Genomic DNA, 18,621 nt, shown 5'->3' on the forward strand with positions numbered 1-18,621 from the left:
TCAGGTTGGCTGGGCTGGGAGCAGCCCCATCCCTGGTGATCAGGTCAGGTTGGCTGGGCTGGGAGCAGCCCCATCCCTGGTGATCAGGTCAGGTTGGTTGGGCTGTGAGCAGCCCCATCCCTGGTGATCAGGTCAGGTTGGTTGGGCTGGGAGCAGCCCCATCCCTGGTGATCAGGTCAGGTTGGTTGGGCTGTGAGCAGCCCCATCCCTGGTGATCAGGTCAGGTTGGTTGGGCTGGGAGCAGCCCCATCCCTGGTGATCAGGTCAGGTTGGTTGGGCTGGGAGCAGCCCCATCCCTGGTGATCAGGTCAGGTTGGTTGGACTGGGAGCTGCCCCATCCCTGGTGATCAGGTCAGGTTGGTTGGGCTGTGAGCAGCCCCATCCCTGGTGATCAGGTCAGGTTGGTAGGGCTGGGAGCTGCCCCATCCCTGGTGATCAGGTCAGGTTGGTAGGGCTGGGAGCTGCCCCATCCCTGGTGATCAGGTCAGGTTGGTTGGGCTGGGAGCAGCCCCATCCCTGGTGATCAGGTCAGGTTGGCTGGGCTGGGAGCAGCCTGCTGTGGCTGGGGATGTCCCTGCTGGCTGCAGGGGCTTGGACTGGGTGAGCCTGGGAGGTCCCTGCCCATCTGAAGCACTCTGTGATTCTCAGAGCTTTAAGCACCAGGGCTTGTGGAAGCAAAACCAACCCAAGCCATGGTGTTGTCCCCCTGCAGCCACTGCACCTCAGGATGTTTTATGGCAGGGAGTGCCTCAAGCATGCAGCTCAAGGCTGCCCAGCACCAGCTGTCAGGTGCAGAAGTGGTTTAGATCCACTTCTCCCTGGTTGTGTCTGGAAGGCAGCTGCTGCTGAGCCTTGTGCAGATACCTGTCTGCAAGGCTTGGCTGCCACAGGGAGTGGAGGCCTCCTGGGACATCTTCTGATCCATGCAGGTCCTGGCAGGGAGCCCTGATTCCACCACAGCTGTGCCTGAGAATCATCTTCCTGGGCTCAAATCAGTGGAGAAGTGGATGAGGGAGGGGGCTCTGCCTCCTGTGCTCTGGCTGAGACCCCCCTGCAGCACTGCCTCCAGCTCCACTGCCCCCAGCACAAGGACTGGAAAGTGTCCACAGGAGGCCACCAAGATGAGCAGAGGCTGCAGAACCTCCCCTGTGGGGCCACCAAGATGAGCAGAGGCTGCAGAACCTCCCCTGTGGGGCCAGGCTGGGAGAGTTGGGGCTGTTCAGGCTGGAGAGAAGGCTCCAGGGAGAGCTCAGAGCAGCCTTCCAGTACCTGCAGGGGCTCCAGGAGAGCTGGGGAGAGACTTTGGACAAGGGCTGGGAGTGCCAGGCTGAGGGAGAGTGGTGGTGGGAGAGGGGAGACTGAGACTGGAGATGAGGAAGAAATTGTTGAGTGAGGGTGGGGAGAGCCTGGCACAGGCTGCCCAGGGAGGCTGTGGCTGCCTCCTCCCTGGGGGGTGCTGAAGGCCAGGCTGGCTGAGGCCTTGAGCAGCCTGTGCTGGTGGGAGGTGTCCCTGCCCATGGCAGGGGGCTGGAGCTGGCAGAGCTCTGAGCTCCCTTCCAGCCCAAGCCACTCTGTGCTCCTCCACCAAGTGCTCTTCGGCCCCGGCCGGCCCTCAGGCCTGCTCTCTCCTGTCTCTGCAGTACTGCTGGCGCTGGACCGGCTTCAACTTCGGGCTGGACCTGCTGGTGACCTACACCAATCGCTACATCGTCTTCAGGAGGAACACCCTGAGCCAGCCCTGCAGCGGCAGCGTCAGCCTGCAGCCGCGCCGCAGCCTCGCCTTCCGGTCCGGCCCCGCCCCCGGCCCCGCCCCGGACCGCCCCCGGCCCCGCCCCCCGGCCCGCCCGGCCCCGCCCACCCCCTGCAGGCAGCAGGGACAGCTCCAGCTGCAGCAGGCTGCCCAGGGACACAGCCAGGCTGAGCTTGAATGGCTGCAGGGATGGAGCCTCAGCCTCAGCCCTGGGCAGCCTGTGCCAGTGTCTCCCCAGCCTCCCTGTGCAGAGCTTCTGCTGGTGTCCAACCCAACTCTGCCCTGCTCCAGTTCCAAACCACTGCCCCTGGGCCCATCCCCACAGCCCCTTCTGAGCAGTCCCTGCCCAGCCTGCCTGTAGGTCCCCTGCAGATGTTGAAATGCAGCTCTGAGGCCTCCCTGAAGCCCTTTCCAGGCTGAACAGCCCCAGCTCTCCCAGCCTGGCTTCACAGGGGAGGTTCTGCAGCCCTCTGATGATCTTTGTGGCCTCCAGAGCCTGCTCCAGCAGCTCCATGTCAGGATCCCCTCTCTCCATCTCTGGCCACACTGCTTTGGATGCAGCCCAGGCTGCCCTTGGCCACCTGTGCTGCCAGTGCCCATCTTGGTGTCCTCCTCTGGACTGTCTCCAGCAGGTCCATGTCTCCTGTGCTGGGGCTCCCAGAGCTGGGTGATGGGCTGCCAAGTTCCTTACACTTTTGTCTCCCCAGGACAAGCTCCTGGTGCTGGAAACCTTCAGCTGCAGGAGGCTGAAGCAGCTGTTGTTGTGTCCCTAGGTTACGTCTGGCCTCCTTTGACAGCAGTGGGAAAGTTATCTGCAGCAGGACCACAGGGTATCAGATCCTGACCCTTGAGAAGGATCAGGTATGGCTGGGGCCCTTAGTGGCTGGGCAACCTGAGTTGTGGAGTCCAAGGCATGAGAAAAATGCTGAGAAGTCAGCAGTGCTGCTGAGGAGGACTCCTGGGGGTGGTTACTGAGGTGGAATCTGAAGCAGGTGGTGGGAGGTGGGGGTAGGGTTTGCAGTGTAACCACAGCAGGGCACTGTGAGGGTTGATAGAGTCACAGAGTGCAGAAGATTGGCTGCAAGGGACCCTCCAAGGGCATCCTCTGCAACCCCCTGCACTCAGCAGGGACAGCTCCAGCTGGAGCAGGCTGCCCAGGGACACAGCCAGGCTGAGCTTGAATGGCTCCAGGGATGGAGCCTCAGCCCTGGGCAGCCTGTCCCAGTGTCTCCCCAGCCTCCCTGTGCAGTGCTTCTCCTGATGTCCAACCCAACTCTGCCCTGCTCCAGTTCCAAACCACTGCCCCTGGTCCTGACCCTATCCCCACAGCCCCTTCTGAACAGTCCCTGCCCAGCCTGCCTGTAGGTCTCCTTCAGATACTGAAATGCAGCTCTGAGGTCTCCCTGAAGCCCTTTCCAGGCTGAACAGCCCCAGCTCTCCCAGCCTGGCTTCACAGGGAGGCTCTGCAGCCCTCTGATGATCTTTGTGGCCTCCAGGGCCTGCTCTAGCAGCTCCATGTCCTCCTCACACTGGGGGCCAGCACCAGAACTGTGTCTCCCCAGATCCTTAAGGTCCCTTCCAACCCAACCCATTCTGTGCTTTGAGGTCAGCTACCATGGTGTGGAGCTCTGCTGGGGAGCTGCTCCCTTTCCCAGTGCTGGGCAGGCCACAGCCATGAGCTCTGCTGACTGAGGCAAGTTGGTTTGAAGGCTCTGTTGTGAGCTGAAGGGTTCACAGAACCTCTCTGCCTGTGGCTCAGGGGTGGTGTTTGTGACACTGTGAAAAGGAAACCAAAGCCTCAGAGGGGAGTGACCCTTGCTGAGCAGAATGTGCTCATTGCCACCCCCCTGGGAGAGCAGAGCTCAGCAAGGTCCTGACATCCTGATCAGCAGTGCTGTGGAGCTGGGGAGTGCAGCCCACACTTCTCCTCTCAACACCTTCCTGACTGCAGCAGCAAGTTTCTTTGGTTTTTCTACCCAAACCCAGTTCCTAGAGTAAACAAAAACCAATTCCAACCACCAGACTGTGACCTCAGAGCCTGGGGGGTGAGCCCCTGAGGCTGGGAGCAGCTCTTGCTCTCCAGTGGGCTTGAAGGTAAAGCTTCACAGAATCCCAGCCTGGAGGGGTGGGAAGAGACCTCTGGAGCTCCCCCAGCCCAAGCCCCTGCTCCAGCAGGGCTCCCTCAGCAGCTTGCCCAGGGGCACAGTGCCCAGGGGGGGTTGGAAGCTCTCCAGAGGAGACTCCACAACCTCTCTGGGCAGCCTGCTCCAGGCCTCCAACACCCTCACACCAAACTACTTTCTCCTCCTCTCCAGCTGGCATCTCCTGGCTGCCAATCTGTGCCCCTTGGCCTGGCCCTGGGCACCACTCAGCAGAGCCTGGCCCCAGCCCCTTGCCCCCCACAGCTCCTTCAGCTCTTGCTGAGCATTGCTCAGCTGCCCTCTGGGGCTGCTCTTCTGCAGGCTCTCAGCCCCAGGGCTCTCAGCCTTTGCTGCTGCCAGAGCTGCTCCAGGCCCCTCAGCAGCTTCCCAGCCTGCCCTGGACTCTCCCCAGCACTTCCCAGGCTCTGCAACTGGGGAGCCCAGAGCTGGAGCCAGGAGTGCAGCTGTGGGCTCCCCAGGGCAGAGGGCAGGACAGCCTCCCTTGGGCAGGGACTGTGCCCCTGGGCTGGGCACTGGGGAGGCCACAGCTGGGATCCTGGGCTCAGGGTTGGGCTCTGACTGCCAGAAGGACTTGGAGGGCTGGAGCAGGGCCAGAGAAGGGCAACAGAGCTGGGGAAGGGTCTGGAGAGCAGGGCTGGGGAGGAGCAGCTGAGGCAGCTGGGGGGGTTGAGGCTGGAGCAGAGGAGGCTGAGGGAGAGCTCATTGCTCTCTGCAGCTCCTGAGAGGAGGCTGGAGCCAGGTGGGGGTTGGGCTCTGCTCCCCAGTCTCAGGTGCTAGAAGGAGAGGCAATGGCCTGGAACTGTGCCAGGGGAGGTTCAGGTTGGAGATGAGGAACAATTCCTTTGCTGCCAGAGTGGTCAGGGCCTGGCCCAGGCTGCCCAGGGAGGTGGTGGAGTCCCCATGGCTGGAGGTGCTCCAGGGCCCTGTGGCCATGGCAGCTGGGGCCATGGTTTGGTGTCCATGCTGGGGTTGGGCTGGTGCTGGGCTGGAGGCTCTCAGAGGCTTTTGCAAGCCAAGCAGCTCTGTGAGGCTGAGCCCCACTCCCTGTGCTCATGTGCCCTCTGTTTGCCTCCCAGGAGCAGGTGGTGATGAACCTGGACAGCAGGCTCCTGATCTTCCCCCTCTACATCTGCTGCAACTTCTTGTACACCTCCCCGGAGAAGAGGGCTGAGGGGGAGCCCCTGCTGGAGCCCCCTGAGGCCTGAGGCTGCCCAGGGCTGGGCCAGCAGCCAGGGCCTCACACTGTAGCAAACATTCATGGCCTTAGCACCTTCCTATGCAGATCTGAGGCGAGGCTCAGAACCTCTGGAGGCCAAACCCTGTTCCCCCCAGGCCCTGTGCCTGCTGCTGGGCAGCCCTGGGCCGCAGCCCTTCCGTCTCTGGGAGCCTTCTCTGCCTGCCTCTGGGCCAGCACTGAGCCAAGCTGGAGAGAGGGCATCTGTGTGGGGGACACCTCAGCAGCTGCCCTGCCAGGCTCTGTCCCCTGTGGTGGCACAGGTGGCTCCAGCCAGTTAGTTCTGTTGGTCTGGGGCTTTCCATGGCTGCTCTGTGCATACCAGACCCTCCTCCTGCTGCTTTCTGTGCTCCTTTCCCCCCAGGCCTGAGCCCAGCCCTGGGAATGTTGCCTGGCAGCTTTGGTTGGTTCTCTGCCTGCACCACTTTCCAAACCTGCTTGGGTTTAAGCCTTGATGGCAGCTCCCCCCCTCACCCCCCTCCATTTGTCTTGTTCTTGGGCCTGTTTTTTGTTAACCCTGCAGCAAATCTTTATCAGCAGAGGCCTTTGCTGAGGAAGCTGCTCAGGAGTGAGTCCTAATTGCTTTCCCCCACCCCTGCTCTCAAGATTGCTTTGCTTTGAGTCTGTCCTTCAGGCAGCAGCTTCCAGCTGGGGTCCTGCTGAAAGCTTCCTGCACTCCCCTGAACCCAGGGGTTCAAACCATTTTTCACTGGGTTCCTGTTTGTTTTGTTTGTTGCTGGGGACTATTTCTCCCCTTCTTTAGCTCAGGAACTTGTGGCCTTTGAGTGCCTTTTGGGGTTGGATGTGTTCAGGCTTCACATCATCAGCTGAGCAAGGTCACAGGGTCCAAGGGGAGAGCTGGGAACAAGGAGTTGCTTTCCCCTGGGGCTGAGGAGCCAGCTGGGGGCCGGAGGGTCTCCCCTGTCTGTCCTTTCTGTTGGGTTTTGTGTTTGGTCTGCTGCAGGTTGGGGTTCTTCCAGCAGGATATTTGGGGCTGGGGATTCCAGGTGGGACTTTTGCCTCCTCAGGAGCCTATTTTTTTAATGTTGTCAGAGAAGTATCTAAACCAATTTGTACTTTATAACAAGGGGGGGGGGGAGGGGAACCCCAAGCAACAACAGCTCTGTGGGGTGAGAGAGACCAAGATGGCAACTGCTCAATAAATGATTTCCAGTGGAGCTCTCACCAGTGTCTGTCCTCACTGCCAGGAGCAGCTCCTGCTGCTCACTTCAGCCCTGGGCACAGCCCTGGGTGACCTTGGCTTGTGCCACACTTGCTGGGGAGCAGAGCAGAGGAGTTTGCAGGCATTTGTCTGCATCAGGCTTGGGGTTAAGATACTTCAGGAACCCCAGCATGGAGGGGTGGGAAGGGACCTCTGGAGCTCCCCCAGCCCAAGCCCTGCTCCAGCAGGGCTCCCACAGCAGCTTGCCCAGGGGCACAGTGCCCAGGGGGGGTTGGAAGCTCTCCAGAGGAGACTCCACAACCTCTCTGGGCAGCCTGCTCCAGGCCTCCAGCACCCTCACAACAAACTACTTTCTCCTCCTCTCCAGCTGGCATCTCCTGGCTGCCAATCTGTGCCCCTTGCCCCTTGGCCTGGCCCTGGGCACCACTCAGCAGAGTCTGGCCCCAGCCTCCTGCCCCCCACAGCTCCTTCAGCTCTTGCTGAGCATTGCTCAGCTGCCCTCTGGGGCTGCTCTTCTGCAGGCTCTCAGCCCCAGGGCTCTCAGCCTTTGCTGCTGCCAGAGCTGCTCCAGGCCCCTCAGCAGCTTCCCAGCCTGCCCTGGACTCTCCCCAGCACTTCCCAGGCTCTGCAACTGGGGAGCCCAGAGCTGGAGCCAGGAGTGCAGCTGTGGGCTCCCCAGGGCAGGGCAGAGGGGCAGGAGAGCCTCCCTTGCCCTGCTGCCCACACTCTCCTCCATGCCCCCCAGGACACCACTGAGGCCTTCTTGGCCCCCAGGGCACACTGCTGGCTCCTGGGCACCTTCTTGTCCCCCAGCCCTCCCAGCAGCTTCCAGCAGAGTTAGTTTCTTTATGCAGGGCTTTAAGGCTGCTTGGGCTCGGTGGAAGGAATCCAGGCTGCCTTGGTGTGGTGGCAGAGACCCCCAGGGGCTTTGGAAGGCAGGGTTGAAGTGCTGCAGGGGGCTCCTGCTTTGTGCTGAGAGCTCCACACCTCCCCTTCAGGTCCAGATCCTGGCCTGCCCCCCATGGGAAGCCCCCCATGGGAAGCCCCCCCCTGCAGCCTGGGGGGCGGTGGTGTGGAGCAGGATCTTCCAGGAGCCTCTTCTTGGGCTTGTTTAATGCCCCCAGCCCTTGCCCTCTGGCTCTCCTGCTCCTACCTTAGCTTGGCTAGGAGGGGGAATCCTTGCTGCCAGAAGAGGCTGAGGGGAGAGCTGCAGGCTCCCTACAGCTCCCTGAGAGGAGGCTGCAGGGAGGTGGGGGCTGGGCTCTGCTCCCAGGGGCTAGAAGGAGAGGGAAGCAGCTGGAGCTGTGCCAGGGGAGGCTCAGGTTGGAGATGAGGGAAATCTTCTTTGCTGCAGCAGTGGTCAGGGCCTGGCCCAGGCTGCCCAGGGAGGTGGTGGAGTCCCCATGCCTGGAGGTGCTCCAGGACCCTGTGGCCGTGGCCGCTGGGCCCTGGTCTGGTGTCCCTGCCGGGCTGGATGCTCTCAGAGAGCTTTCCCAACCCATTCTCTGTGCCCTCCCTCCCCCTCCTGGTTGTGTCCCTGGCCAGGGGGCTGGGAGGGGAGGGGGCAGTGGCCCAGCTGCCCTGGCTGAGGGCTTGCTGAGCAGTCAGGGGGGAGCACAGAAACCCAAACACATCACAGCTTGCCCCAGGGAGCCCGGGGGGCAGCGGAGCTCCTCGGCTTCGGGTGGTTTTCTCTCTCTTTATTTGTCACTAGGAGCAGCAATGGTGGCAAAGGGGAGCTGAGGAGTACAACAGCAGGGGGGGAGGGGATGAAAAGTACAAAAATAAGGACACCTCTATCAGAGACTTGCAGCAAGTCCTACAAATAAATATTGTAAACACCAAAGAACAACACCAGGTGCAGCTGCCCTCACTCCTGCCAGCAGCCCAGCAGCTCTTTGGCTTTATTTAACCCCCACACACACAGCCCACTCCCACCTGAGGATGCATTTTCTTTGCCTGGACCCTGGGCAAGGAGGGCAGGAGGAGTTTGGGCTCTGATCTGAGCCCCAGATGACCTGCAGGGATTGCCTCTCCCTGACCTCCTGCCAGGGCTTGTCTCCAGCAGAAGGATCTGCCCCAGAGGTTTGTTCCCTGGGGGAGGTTGTGGGGAGAAGGGAGAGACCAAGGCTGTGCTGGTTGACTGCCCTGCTGCCTTGGAACCGCTGCAGGGGGACTTGGGAGCTCTGTCACTCTCAGCTGGACCTTCTCACCCCCTTATCTCTGATAGCCCAGGGCTGTTTGCATTGCCTGATAACAGGCAGTGAAAGGTGGTGGCACCAAGCCAGGGCAGGGCAAAGTGCCCCTGAGCTGCTTCCTGGCTGGAGCTCTGCACACTTGGGTGCTCCTCATCCCCTCTGGGTGCTCCCCATCCACCCTGTGAGCTCTTCATCCCTTTTGGGTGCTCCTCCTCCCCTCTAGGTGCTCCCCATCCACCCTGCAAGCTCTTCATCCCCCCTGAGTGCTCCTCATCCTCTCTGGATGTTCCTCATCACCCCCCTGAGTGCTCCTCATCCTCTCTGGATGTTCCTCATCACCCCCCTGAGTGCTCCTCATCCTCTCTGGGTGTTCCTCATCACCCCCCTGAGTGCTCCTCATCCTCTCTGGGTGTTCCTCATCACCCCCCTGAGTGCTCCTCATCCTCTCTGGATGTTCCTCATCACCCCCCTGAGTGCTCCTCATCCTCTCTGGATGTTCCTCATCACCCCCCTGAGTGCTCCTCATCCTCTCTGGATGTTCCTCATCACCTCCCTGAGTGCTCCTCATCCTCTCTGGATGTTCCTCATCACCCCCCTGAGTCCTCCTTCTCCCCTCTGGCTGCTCCTCATCCCCCCCCCCCCCGAGTGCTCTTCATCCCCTCTGGGTGTTCCTCATCCCCTCTGAGTGCTCCTCCTCCCCTCTGGGAGCTCTTCATCCCCCCTGGGTCACTGAACTCAATGCTCTGCCGACACAGCCTTGGCCTCCCCCCCGGGGAGAGGCAAATTCCTCCTGCCAGGTTCACTCAGTTGCTGGTTTGACATTTTTATTACCTTTATTTATCTCTAGGTGACAATCAGCTCCTGCCCCCTGTGCCAGGAGGAGCTGTCAGGGAGGCAAGGTTGGTGCCTCCAGCTGGCAAGGGGGGAAGGGCCCTGCCCCCATCCTGCTGGGGAGGCCAGAGGAGGAGCCAGCAGCGGGGCAGGAGAGCAAAGAAAATGCATCCCCGTGGGAAGAACCAAGGCAAAACAAAAGCCATCCCAAAATCCACACAGCAGCACTTCTCCCTGCAGGGAAGGGCCAGCCTGCACAGGCTGAGCTGCCTGGCCCTGCACAGGAGGATTGGAGCTTCCCTTCATATCAAGAGTTAGGATTGAACCTTCCCTTCTTCATTTGCACCACACTCACAGCCCAGCCCCACAGCCACCCTCTGCTGTGGGGTCACAGCCCCCCCTCGGCTTACAACCTGACTGTACAGCAGCAGCTCAGCTGCTCAGCCCCTCTGGGACCCACAGGAGCACAAACTTCTCCCAGTGCCTGCTAAAAGCCCCTCCTGACACCCAGGGCCAAGGCCCAGGGTGGCAGCTGGGGCCCCTGGGAGCACCTCCAGTACTGCTCTGGAGCTGGGAGCGTCTCAGCCCCCATCTCACTCTGAGTCACAGCAGAGGGGAAGCAAAAAGCCTTCCAGCATGGCAGGAGCCTGGAGAAGATCCAGGCAGGTACCCAGCCAGAGCCCTTCCCTGACCTCACCCAACCTTTAGAGCTCTCTGTCCTTGAGCTTCAGCTCCTGCTCCTTGGCTTGGGCAGCCCCACGGAGCTGCTGCTGCCCCAGGCCGGAGGCTGCAGCTCCTGCTGCTTGGGGCTGCCCTGCTCTGCTCCAGGAGAGGAGAGGTGCTCAGCACTTCCCCCTGTGAGCTGGGGGCTGCCCTGCTCTGCTCCAGGAGAGGAGAGGTGCTCAGCACCCTGCTCTGTGAGCTGAGGGCTGAGCCCTCCTGCTCCTGCAGAGCCGCAAGGAGAGCACAGTGACCTCGCTCCTGGCTCACCAGCTCCTGCCCTGCCCTTCCCCTCCCCTGCTTTCAGTCACCTGCTCCAACCATTTGCTGACCTGGAGCCTGAACCAGCTGCAAAAGCTGCTCCCCAGTCCCAACTTTCCCCATTCTCCCCTACAAAACTGCAGCTGCATGAAGCTGGAGCTCACTGCTGCCTGCTCCAGAAGGGGCCAGCTGGGTAGGCTGCAGTGAGGCCACCTCCTGCAGGCTGCCCTGGAGCTCACTGCTGCCTGCTCCAGAAGGGGCCAGCTGGGTAGGCTGCAGTGGGGCCACCTCCTGCAGGCTGCACTGGGGCTCACTGCTGCCTGCTCCAGAAGGGGCCAGCTGGGTAGGTTGCAGCGAGGCCACCTCCTGCAAGCTGCACTAATGCCACCTCCTGCAGGCTGCCCTGGGGCCACCTCCTGCAGGCTGCCCTGGAGCTCACTGCTGCCTGCTCCAGAAGGGGCCAGCTGGGTAGGTTGCAGCGAGGCCACCTCCTGCAGGCTGCCCTGGGGCCACCTCCTGCAGGCTGCAGCAGGCCAGCCCAGGGCTGTCTCAGCAGGCCAAAAGCTGAGCAAAGGATCAGCCACAACTGCTTGGGACCAGGTTAGAGGCTTCCTGCATCCCCTTCCAGCCATCTCCTGCCCACCTCCTGCTGCCTCAGCTCAGCCTCCTTCCAGCAGTTCTCTCACATTGGATTGGTTTGTTTTTTTTTCCTGATCGTTGCCTCGAGGCTTCATCATCATCATCATCATCATTAATTAATTAATAATAATAATAATAATAATTAATAATTAAAAAATAAAATAAACTCTCCCTAAGCATCTCACATCTCCCCCTCCCTCCCTCCCTCCCTCCCTCTCTCCCTCCCTCCCCCCCAAAAAAAAAGAAGTCTCTTTTTTTTTTCCTTTTGCTTTAAAATAACAAACCCCCAAAAACAACAACAACAAAATCTTTGCTTCCAAAACCTGACCTCCCCCAACACAGAAGAGAGACTTTGGGTACTGAGGTTACCCCCAAGCAGTATAAAAATAGACATTAAAATAGACTACAACTCTCTCCTCCAAGCTGAAGGGCTGCTCCTGGGAGCTCTCCATCATTGTTCAGCTCTCTCTCTCTCCCTCTCTCTCTCTCTCTTTTTTTGTACATCACTGGAATTCCATTAATTTCTGCTAAATATTTACAGCAACAACCCCACCCCCCCTCCCCCAGACCCCCTCCCTCCCCCCCCCCAAGCTGTGCACCTCTGCTCACCCAGGCAGAGAACTGCAGCATTTGGGGCATCCTGGGCTCTGCCTCCCACTGCCTCGTGTAAAGGGATGCTGGGCATGCAGGGGGGACAGGATGGGCACCCAAAGGGGCTCAAGGGGCACTAGGGGTACCCAAAGGGGCACTCAAAGGGGCACTAGGGGCACGCAGAGGGACACTATGGGCACCCAAAGGAACTCTATGGATGCCCAAGGGGCACTATGGGCACATGAAGGGACACTGTGGGCACCCAAAGGGACACTATGGGCACCCAAAGGGACACCATGGGCACCCCAAGGGGCACTGTGGATGCCCAAAGGGGCACTATGAGCATGCAGAGGGGCACTATGGGCACCCAAAGAGACTATGGGCACCCAAAGAGACACTATGGATGCCCTAAGGGGCACTATGGGCACCCAAAGGGACATTATGGGCACATAAAGGGACACTACAGGCATGCAGAGGGATGGGATAGGCACCCAAAGGGACTCTATGGGCACCCAAAGTGACATCATGGGCACCCAAAGGAACTCTATGGACGCCCAAAGGGACACTATGGGCACACAAAGGGACACTCTGGGCACCCAGAGGGGTGTTCTGGGCACACCAGGGGATTCTCCAGGCACACATGTCCCTGGGAACACTTGTGGGCAGCCCTGAGGATGCCAAAGGGACAGGAGGTGCCACCTGCTCCTGCGGCTGACTTCACCAGCGAGCCAAGGCTGCCTCTGCCGGTGCCCCTGGCAGCATTTGGGTGCCAGTGCCCAGCATCTGTGGGACCAGGCCAGCCCAGGGGCTGGGACAGAGCCCTGCAGAGCTTGGTGTTACCTTCCCCCCACGCTGCAGCAGCTCCTTCCAGAGCCAGGCTGCAGGGCAGGGGACAAAGCAAAGCCTCTCCTGAGCTCAAAGCCGGCCTGATGCCAGCAGCCCCACGGCTCTGCCCTTCTGCCTTTCCCTTTTGCTCTGGTGACAAACTCAGGCTGCCCCAAGGCCTGGGGCAAGCCTCCCCAGCAGCCTGGGCTCTCTGCCTCCAGAAACTGTAGAATTAAAACAAACAAAACAAAACAAAACATAACAACAAGAGAAGCAAAGCAACTCAGGTTCACCGTGCCAGCAGCAGCGGAGGGCCAAGCCAAGCCCTGCACCCCCTAACCCCAGCCTGGGCACGGTGTGACCCTCCTGGCACAGCAACACACAGGTGCAGCCCCCCAGGGTGTCTCTAGAAGGCTTTTGAAGATGCAGAACTACTTCACAGACAACAAACTAACCAACCTCACCCCACCACGGGCAGCTCCACGGCCGGCCACAGCTGGCCCCTGGCGGAGGTGGTGCTGGTGGTGGTGGTGCTGGTGGTGGAGGTGGTGCTGGTGGTGGCTCCTTGTGCACCAGGGAAGGGAGCTAGTGGTTTCCAGGGGGTAACACAGCCACACACACACACACACATGCCATGGCCCCAGGTGGTGCAGGGGAGAGGTGGGGAAATGGGAGCCGACCCTGAGCCCCCAGATCGTCTGCAGGCACTGTGCTGTGCTGGGGGGGTTGGAGGGGAGGCTCCTCCCCCCGGCACCCAGCAGCTCCGCGGTGCCTGGCGGTGCAGCCTGGCAGCAGAGCCAGGAGACCTTCTGCACCCTGTGCTTGAAGAGTTCTCATGGCTTTCATGGCAGTAACACAGCCTCGGGCAGGGGAAGAGACTGGAACAGAGGTCTTCAGCCCTTAGTCGTTAGAGGTTTGCTTCCTACAGCAGCGACAGGCTCAGGGCTCCCACGGACAGCTCTGGGGAGCAGGGGCAGGCTCAGGGCTCCCACGGACAGCTCTGGGGAGCAGGGGCAGGCTCAGGGCTCCCACGGACAGCTCTGGGGAGCAGGGGCAGGCTCAGGGCTCCCACGGACAGCCCCGGGGAGCAGGGACTTGTAAAGTGCCGCTGCAGTGCCTGAGGCAGCCCAGCCCTGCCCTCGGGGGAGAGTGGTTAGAAGGCGCGGGGGGACGGCGCCTGGTGGTGGATGGAGGCTGCGAGCGGCCCGGGTCCAGCTCCGACTTCGGAAGCGCCAGCAGCCGCTTCCAGCCCTGCTTGCCGCCCTGCTTGCCGCGCAGCTCCGCGCAGCGCTGCCGGCCAGCCCCGAGCGCCGCCAGCCCGCGGGAGGAGGAGGAAAGCTAAGCGCCTGCGGGCGAGGGGAGGCCAGGCGTGCGTGTGTGTGTGTGTGTACGGAGGGGAGAGGGAGAACCGGGGAGGGAAAGGTCCTGGTTGTGCTGGAACCCAAGGTGGTGGCAAACCTCCTGCTCTCTACCGCTGCCCGGCCTCCCGGATGCGGCAGGCGACCGCCGTGATCAGCGCCGCGCCCTTGCCGCTGCCGTCCTCCGACTGCAGGAAGGTCACCTCGCACTTCGGGGACAGCTGCTTCACGGTCTCCTGCATCACGGTGGAGAAGCTGCGGGGCGCAAGGAGAGAAGGAAGAGAGAAAGCTTGAAGGCACCTCGGGGAGCAGAGCGCCTTGGGAAACAGCACCTCGGGGAGCAGAGCACCTCCGGGACACAGAGCTGCCCCTGGGAACCCCACTGGTGCTCCAGGGAGAGGGGGAGGGAGGGAGGGAGGGAGAGAGGGAGGCAGAGAAGGAGGGAGGCAGAGAGGGAGGGAGGGAGGAGAGCTGGACAGTGGGAGGCACTTGGAAAGGAGACATCCCCATGCCTCAGCTCAAGCCATAGGTTCATAGAGTCAATGGTTTGAGTTGGAGGAGACGTGGAAGATCATCCAGTTCCACCAGCCCAGGTCATGCAAGGCTCATCCAGCCTGGCCTCCAGGGAGGGGGCAGCCACAACCTCCCTGGATACAGCACAGCACACTCCTGGCTCCTCCACAGCATACTGTTCCTGCTGTCCCTGCACTGAGGACCAAACCCAGCCCCTTCTCTAGCCCCACCAAGCCCTGAGAGCACTAACAGCCCTGACCAGCCTCCCCTGGGGGGATCTCCAGAGCCCTCATTCCACCCATGGGCCACCAAGCCCTGCTTAGGCGCAGCCCTGTGCCTTTAGTCCTCATCTGAGTGACACTGTCCATGGAGAACCAAGCTTCAGCTCAGGCAAAGTCTGCTGGGCCATGGACCTCCTTGGTCCAGCTCGTGGGGTGACAGACCTGCCTCATCTCCCTGCCTTTCCCTCAGGATCTGGGCTCCTGCTTGCAACCTCTGGGTCACCACCTCTGGGTCACCACCTCTGGGTCACCACCTCTGGGTTGGCTCAGCCTCGGCTGCCACAGGGCTGGGTCCTGGCTGGTCCCTGCCGTGTCACCTGCCTCGGTGTCTCATCCTTCAGGGAGCACCTGGTCCTCGCCGCCCCTTGACGAACTTCACCTCAGCCACCCACCAGCAACCCTGCAGACCCCAGAGCACCTCCTCCCCTCTCCCGCTTCCCACACTTGGCACCCAAGCTGGGCAGCACCGCCCCCAGCAGGAGGGAGGCTCCCTTGGAGGGGGGACGACCTGAGCCCACTCACTGAGGGTGCAGCTTGTAGAGGGTCCCATCCACGCCCACGGTGACCTTGAGGAAGTCCAGGCCGCGGTTCTCCCGGATCTTGTCCACCACGGCGGCCATGCCAGCCCCGCAGAGCTGCGCCGCCCGGCGAGCCACCACCGTGCAGACCTCCTTGACGATGATGCTGTCGTCGCAGGTGCTCTCCAGCCCCAGGTGCTGCAGGATGGAGCGCACCTGCAGCAGCGCCAGGCAGTCGCTGGGGAGGACACCGGGGACGAGGCAGCGTTAGGCACGAGGCAGCTGCCCCCCTGCTCAGCTACCTCCTGCAGGGTGCTCCTGGCTTGGGTGGCACTGCCTGAAGGGGCTCCGGAGAAGCCCTCTCTAAGCTCAGCTCTCAGCCCTGAGGTTGCAGCCCCAGCAGTGAGGCTGTTCCAGGACAAGGGCAGCAGCTCAGAGCAGGGCAGCTGGGACAGCAAGTGGCCTCTCTGTGCCCAGGGCCGGTGGGGAAGAGGTGCTGGTGGCCGGCCCCGGGCAGCTTCCTTGCCTCTCAACGTGCAGAACCAGGGAGGATTTTGCTGCCTTATCTGTACCACCCCACCCTGTGCCACCAGGCTGGGTGCTCAGGACCTCTCCCAAAGCCCTGGGAACACTTCTCCAAACCATCCCTCTGATCTGATCTGATGGGCCAGAGGTGGTGCTGAGGGCCCTCACCTTTCTATCTGGGACAGGAACTTGGTCTCAAAGATGCCTCTGGTCTTCAGCCTCTCGGAGATGCGGCCCCGGAAGAGCAGCCCCCGCTTGGTGAAGTCCATCAGGATGTTCCGGACAATCTCCCCCAGGTACATCCCACTGATCATCTTCTCATACCTGGGAAGCAGAGGGCGAGGCTGGACATCAGGACAAGAAGGGACATGGGGTCTGGATGGAGACCCCCAGCTCCGCCAGGTGCCTTGGACACAAGTCCCTGGCCTGACACCCTGCAGCCTGTCCCCACCCTGCGGGCAGGCGACACATCGGTGTGGCACAGCCGCCCCCTGATGCTCCAGCAGGAGGCTGGTGGGACAGCACTGAACACTTCCTGGACCCCCAACTGCATCAGAGGTCTCCTGCCAGCCCCCAGGGCCACCACTGACCTTTGCTTCCCAGGGTTGAGCGAGAGCTCATCCACGGCCAGGTCGAACTCGGTGCGGATGTCGTCCAGGCAGCCGCTGTCCCCGAAGGCTCCCCACTCCATGTTGACACACATCCTGCCCTCGTCCCCTTCCACCAGCTCCACGTTCCTCATCTCCTCCATGTAGCAGGCGTTGCTGCCTGTGCCTGCAGGCAGAAGCACCTCTCAGTGGGGCTGCTGCAGAAGTGGAGGTCCCTCCCTGGAGGAGGGACCGCGGGCAGAGGAAGCCCAGAAGGAAGAAGTCTGAGCGCTCACCAACTATCAGCCCAACTTCACAGAGGGGATCTTCGTACCCACAGGTCATCATGGTGCCAACTGTGTCGTTCACCACGGCCACCACGTCCAGGTCGAATTCCTGCCAGGGAGATGGGGCTGGATGGGTCGGTCCTGGAGGGCACAGCTTGCTGCACCTGCTCCCAGGGCTGGGAAGGGCCCTGCCTGCTGAGGCCTCCGGGCACCTGTGGCCTTCCTGCAGCCCCCACCGGACAGCTCAAACCTCAAGAGGCAACTGCAGAGGAGCTGGGACAGCCCTGCCAGGAGCAGCCCCCACGGGGGGCCCCCAGGTGGTCCTCGCTGAGGAATGAGGCAGAGCTGTCTCCTGGAGCCGTGGTGAGACAAGTCTGCTCTGGCCAGAAGCCAGCCCTTAGCTCCAAGCTCTGAAAATTCAGCGATGACTAAGGTGGTTGTTAAAGTTCAGGCACTCATTAGCCCCGGGCTCAGCACATTCATTTGCTTTACAGCCCAATTAAAGCTGCTGAAGGCAGCTGGCAGCCAGCAGGACCCCACTCACCTCTCTCCGGTGGATGGCCTCTTTCAGCAGGTTCACCACATCCTCCCCTTCACAGCCTGTGGCCTTGAAGCCTTTTGTCCACTTCAGGAGGATCCCCTGTGGTAGAAACACCCCACAGGGAGTCACCCAGGCTGCTGGGCAGCAACCCCACGCCAGCAGCTCAGGGTGGGCACCGCCTGGCACCTGGAGGGCAGAGCCTCCTGTGTATGTGGAGGACACCTCAGCTGGGATGTGTCCAGCACTCAGGGGATCTGCATTGGCTTTAGTGCAGCAAAAGAGCTTCCCAGAGGGCCCAGCAGCTCCAAGGTGCTGCCTTGCCCCTCTCTGGGGTCTCTGCCTGCCCCAGCCCATAGTCATTGCTGCTGGTGTGGGCAGTCCCCAGCCAGCCCTGAGCACTGGCCATGTCCTGCCAGGTGGCTTGGGCTCACCTCATCCAGGTTGGTCTGCTGGCAAGGGAAGGAGAAGGTGAAGCCCAGCGGCAGGGAGACTCCCTTCATGCCCATGTACTCCAGGAAGTCAGAGATGCAGTGCACAATGTGGTCAAAGAGCTGGGGGCACAAAGCCAAGAGGAGAAGTGACCATCAGCTGGGTGCCAGCCTGCCTGACCTGCTGGAGATGTTGATCTCCAACAATAGAATCATTGAATTGTCAGAGCTGGAAGGGACCTCAAGGCTCAGCCAGTTCCAACCCCCTGCCATGGGCAGGGACACCTCACACCACAGCAGGCTGCTCACAGCCACCTCCAGCCTGGCTGCAAACACCTCCAGGGCTGAGGCTTCCACCACCTCCCTGGGCAACCTGTGCCAGGCTCTCACCACCCTCATGGGGAAGAGCTTCTTCCTGACATCCAATCTGAACCTCCCCTCTTCTAGCTTTGCTCCATTCCCCACCAGCCCTATCACTGCCTGACACACTGAGAAGTCCCTCCCCAGTGATGACTGATGATCAATGATGATGATGATTGATGATGACTCCCAAGCCAAGAGGGCTTTGGTCAGCCCAGGATGCTGCTCAGCTGTGCTGGGTGAGGTGAGCAAAGCCCAAAGCAGCTCCTTTTTCATCCTCCTCCCCACCAGCAGTGTGGTCACACATTGGTGACACCTCCAGTCTGCAGCTGCTGCACCCAGCAGGGGTGGGACCAGCCCCCCAGGGGGGCTCACAGGAATCTGGAGCTTCCCAGGGGGGACACAGGAATCTGGAGCTTCCCAGGGGGGACACAGGAATCTGGTCCCTCTGCAAGGCATCCCCAGAGCCTGGCTGCTAAAATAACTCCCAGTCCTCAAGCAGTGCCTGGAGAGCTTTGCAAACCTCTTCCCACCTGCAAACAAGACTCTGGAGGTGTTTCCTACTGCTTGTGTTGTGGTTTCTCTATCTGGGAACCAGGGGTGATGCTTATCTGCCCTTGTAGGGTGTGTGGGACCTGGGGAGGTTCAGTGATGGGTGGGAATAGCCCAACCCAAGCTCCAGCCTTAGGCTTCCTGAAGCACATCCCAAAGTGCAGAGCTTTGGGCAGGACTCAGCTCTGAGGGCAGGAGAACATCTCAGCTGAGAGGCCAGGCTGGGAGAGTTCAGCCTGGAGAAGAGAAGGCTCCAGGGAGACCTTCTGGTGGCCTT

At 61.2% G+C, this 18,621-nt stretch overlaps 2 protein-coding genes across 2 annotated transcripts in view; one reads left to right on the forward strand and one right to left on the reverse strand.

Annotated features, from left to right (window-relative positions):
• The window catches only part of GMCL1 (germ cell-less 1, spermatogenesis associated), a 33,273-nt gene extending 27,542 nt beyond the window's left edge, over window positions 1-5,731 (forward strand). Inside the window, exons 12-14 of the mRNA XM_054175176.1 lie at window positions 1,641-1,786; window positions 2,524-2,611; window positions 4,989-5,731. Coding sequence (XP_054031151.1) covers window positions 1,641-1,786; window positions 2,524-2,611; window positions 4,989-5,117 — 363 coding nt within the window. The 3' untranslated portion in view covers window positions 5,118-5,731. The remainder of the gene's footprint in view (window positions 1-1,640; window positions 1,787-2,523; window positions 2,612-4,988) is intronic.
• Window positions 5,732-13,771: 8,040 nt separating this feature from the next.
• The window catches only part of LOC104309449 (hexokinase-2), a 37,183-nt gene continuing 32,333 nt past the window's right edge, over window positions 13,772-18,621 (reverse strand). The window contains exons 12-18 of the mRNA XM_054175040.1: window positions 17,436-17,555; window positions 17,008-17,103; window positions 16,473-16,572; window positions 16,180-16,363; window positions 15,758-15,913; window positions 15,069-15,302; window positions 13,772-14,007 (exon numbers count right to left, since the gene is read on the reverse strand). Of these exons, the coding sequence (XP_054031015.1) occupies window positions 13,863-14,007; window positions 15,069-15,302; window positions 15,758-15,913; window positions 16,180-16,363; window positions 16,473-16,572; window positions 17,008-17,103; window positions 17,436-17,555 (1,035 nt within the window). The 3' untranslated portion in view covers window positions 13,772-13,862. The remainder of the gene's footprint in view (window positions 14,008-15,068; window positions 15,303-15,757; window positions 15,914-16,179; window positions 16,364-16,472; window positions 16,573-17,007; window positions 17,104-17,435; window positions 17,556-18,621) is intronic.

This window comes from Dryobates pubescens, chromosome 31 (assembly GCF_014839835.1).
Source record: "Dryobates pubescens isolate bDryPub1 chromosome 31, bDryPub1.pri, whole genome shotgun sequence".
Classification (NCBI taxonomy): domain Eukaryota; kingdom Metazoa; phylum Chordata; class Aves; order Piciformes; family Picidae; genus Dryobates; species Dryobates pubescens.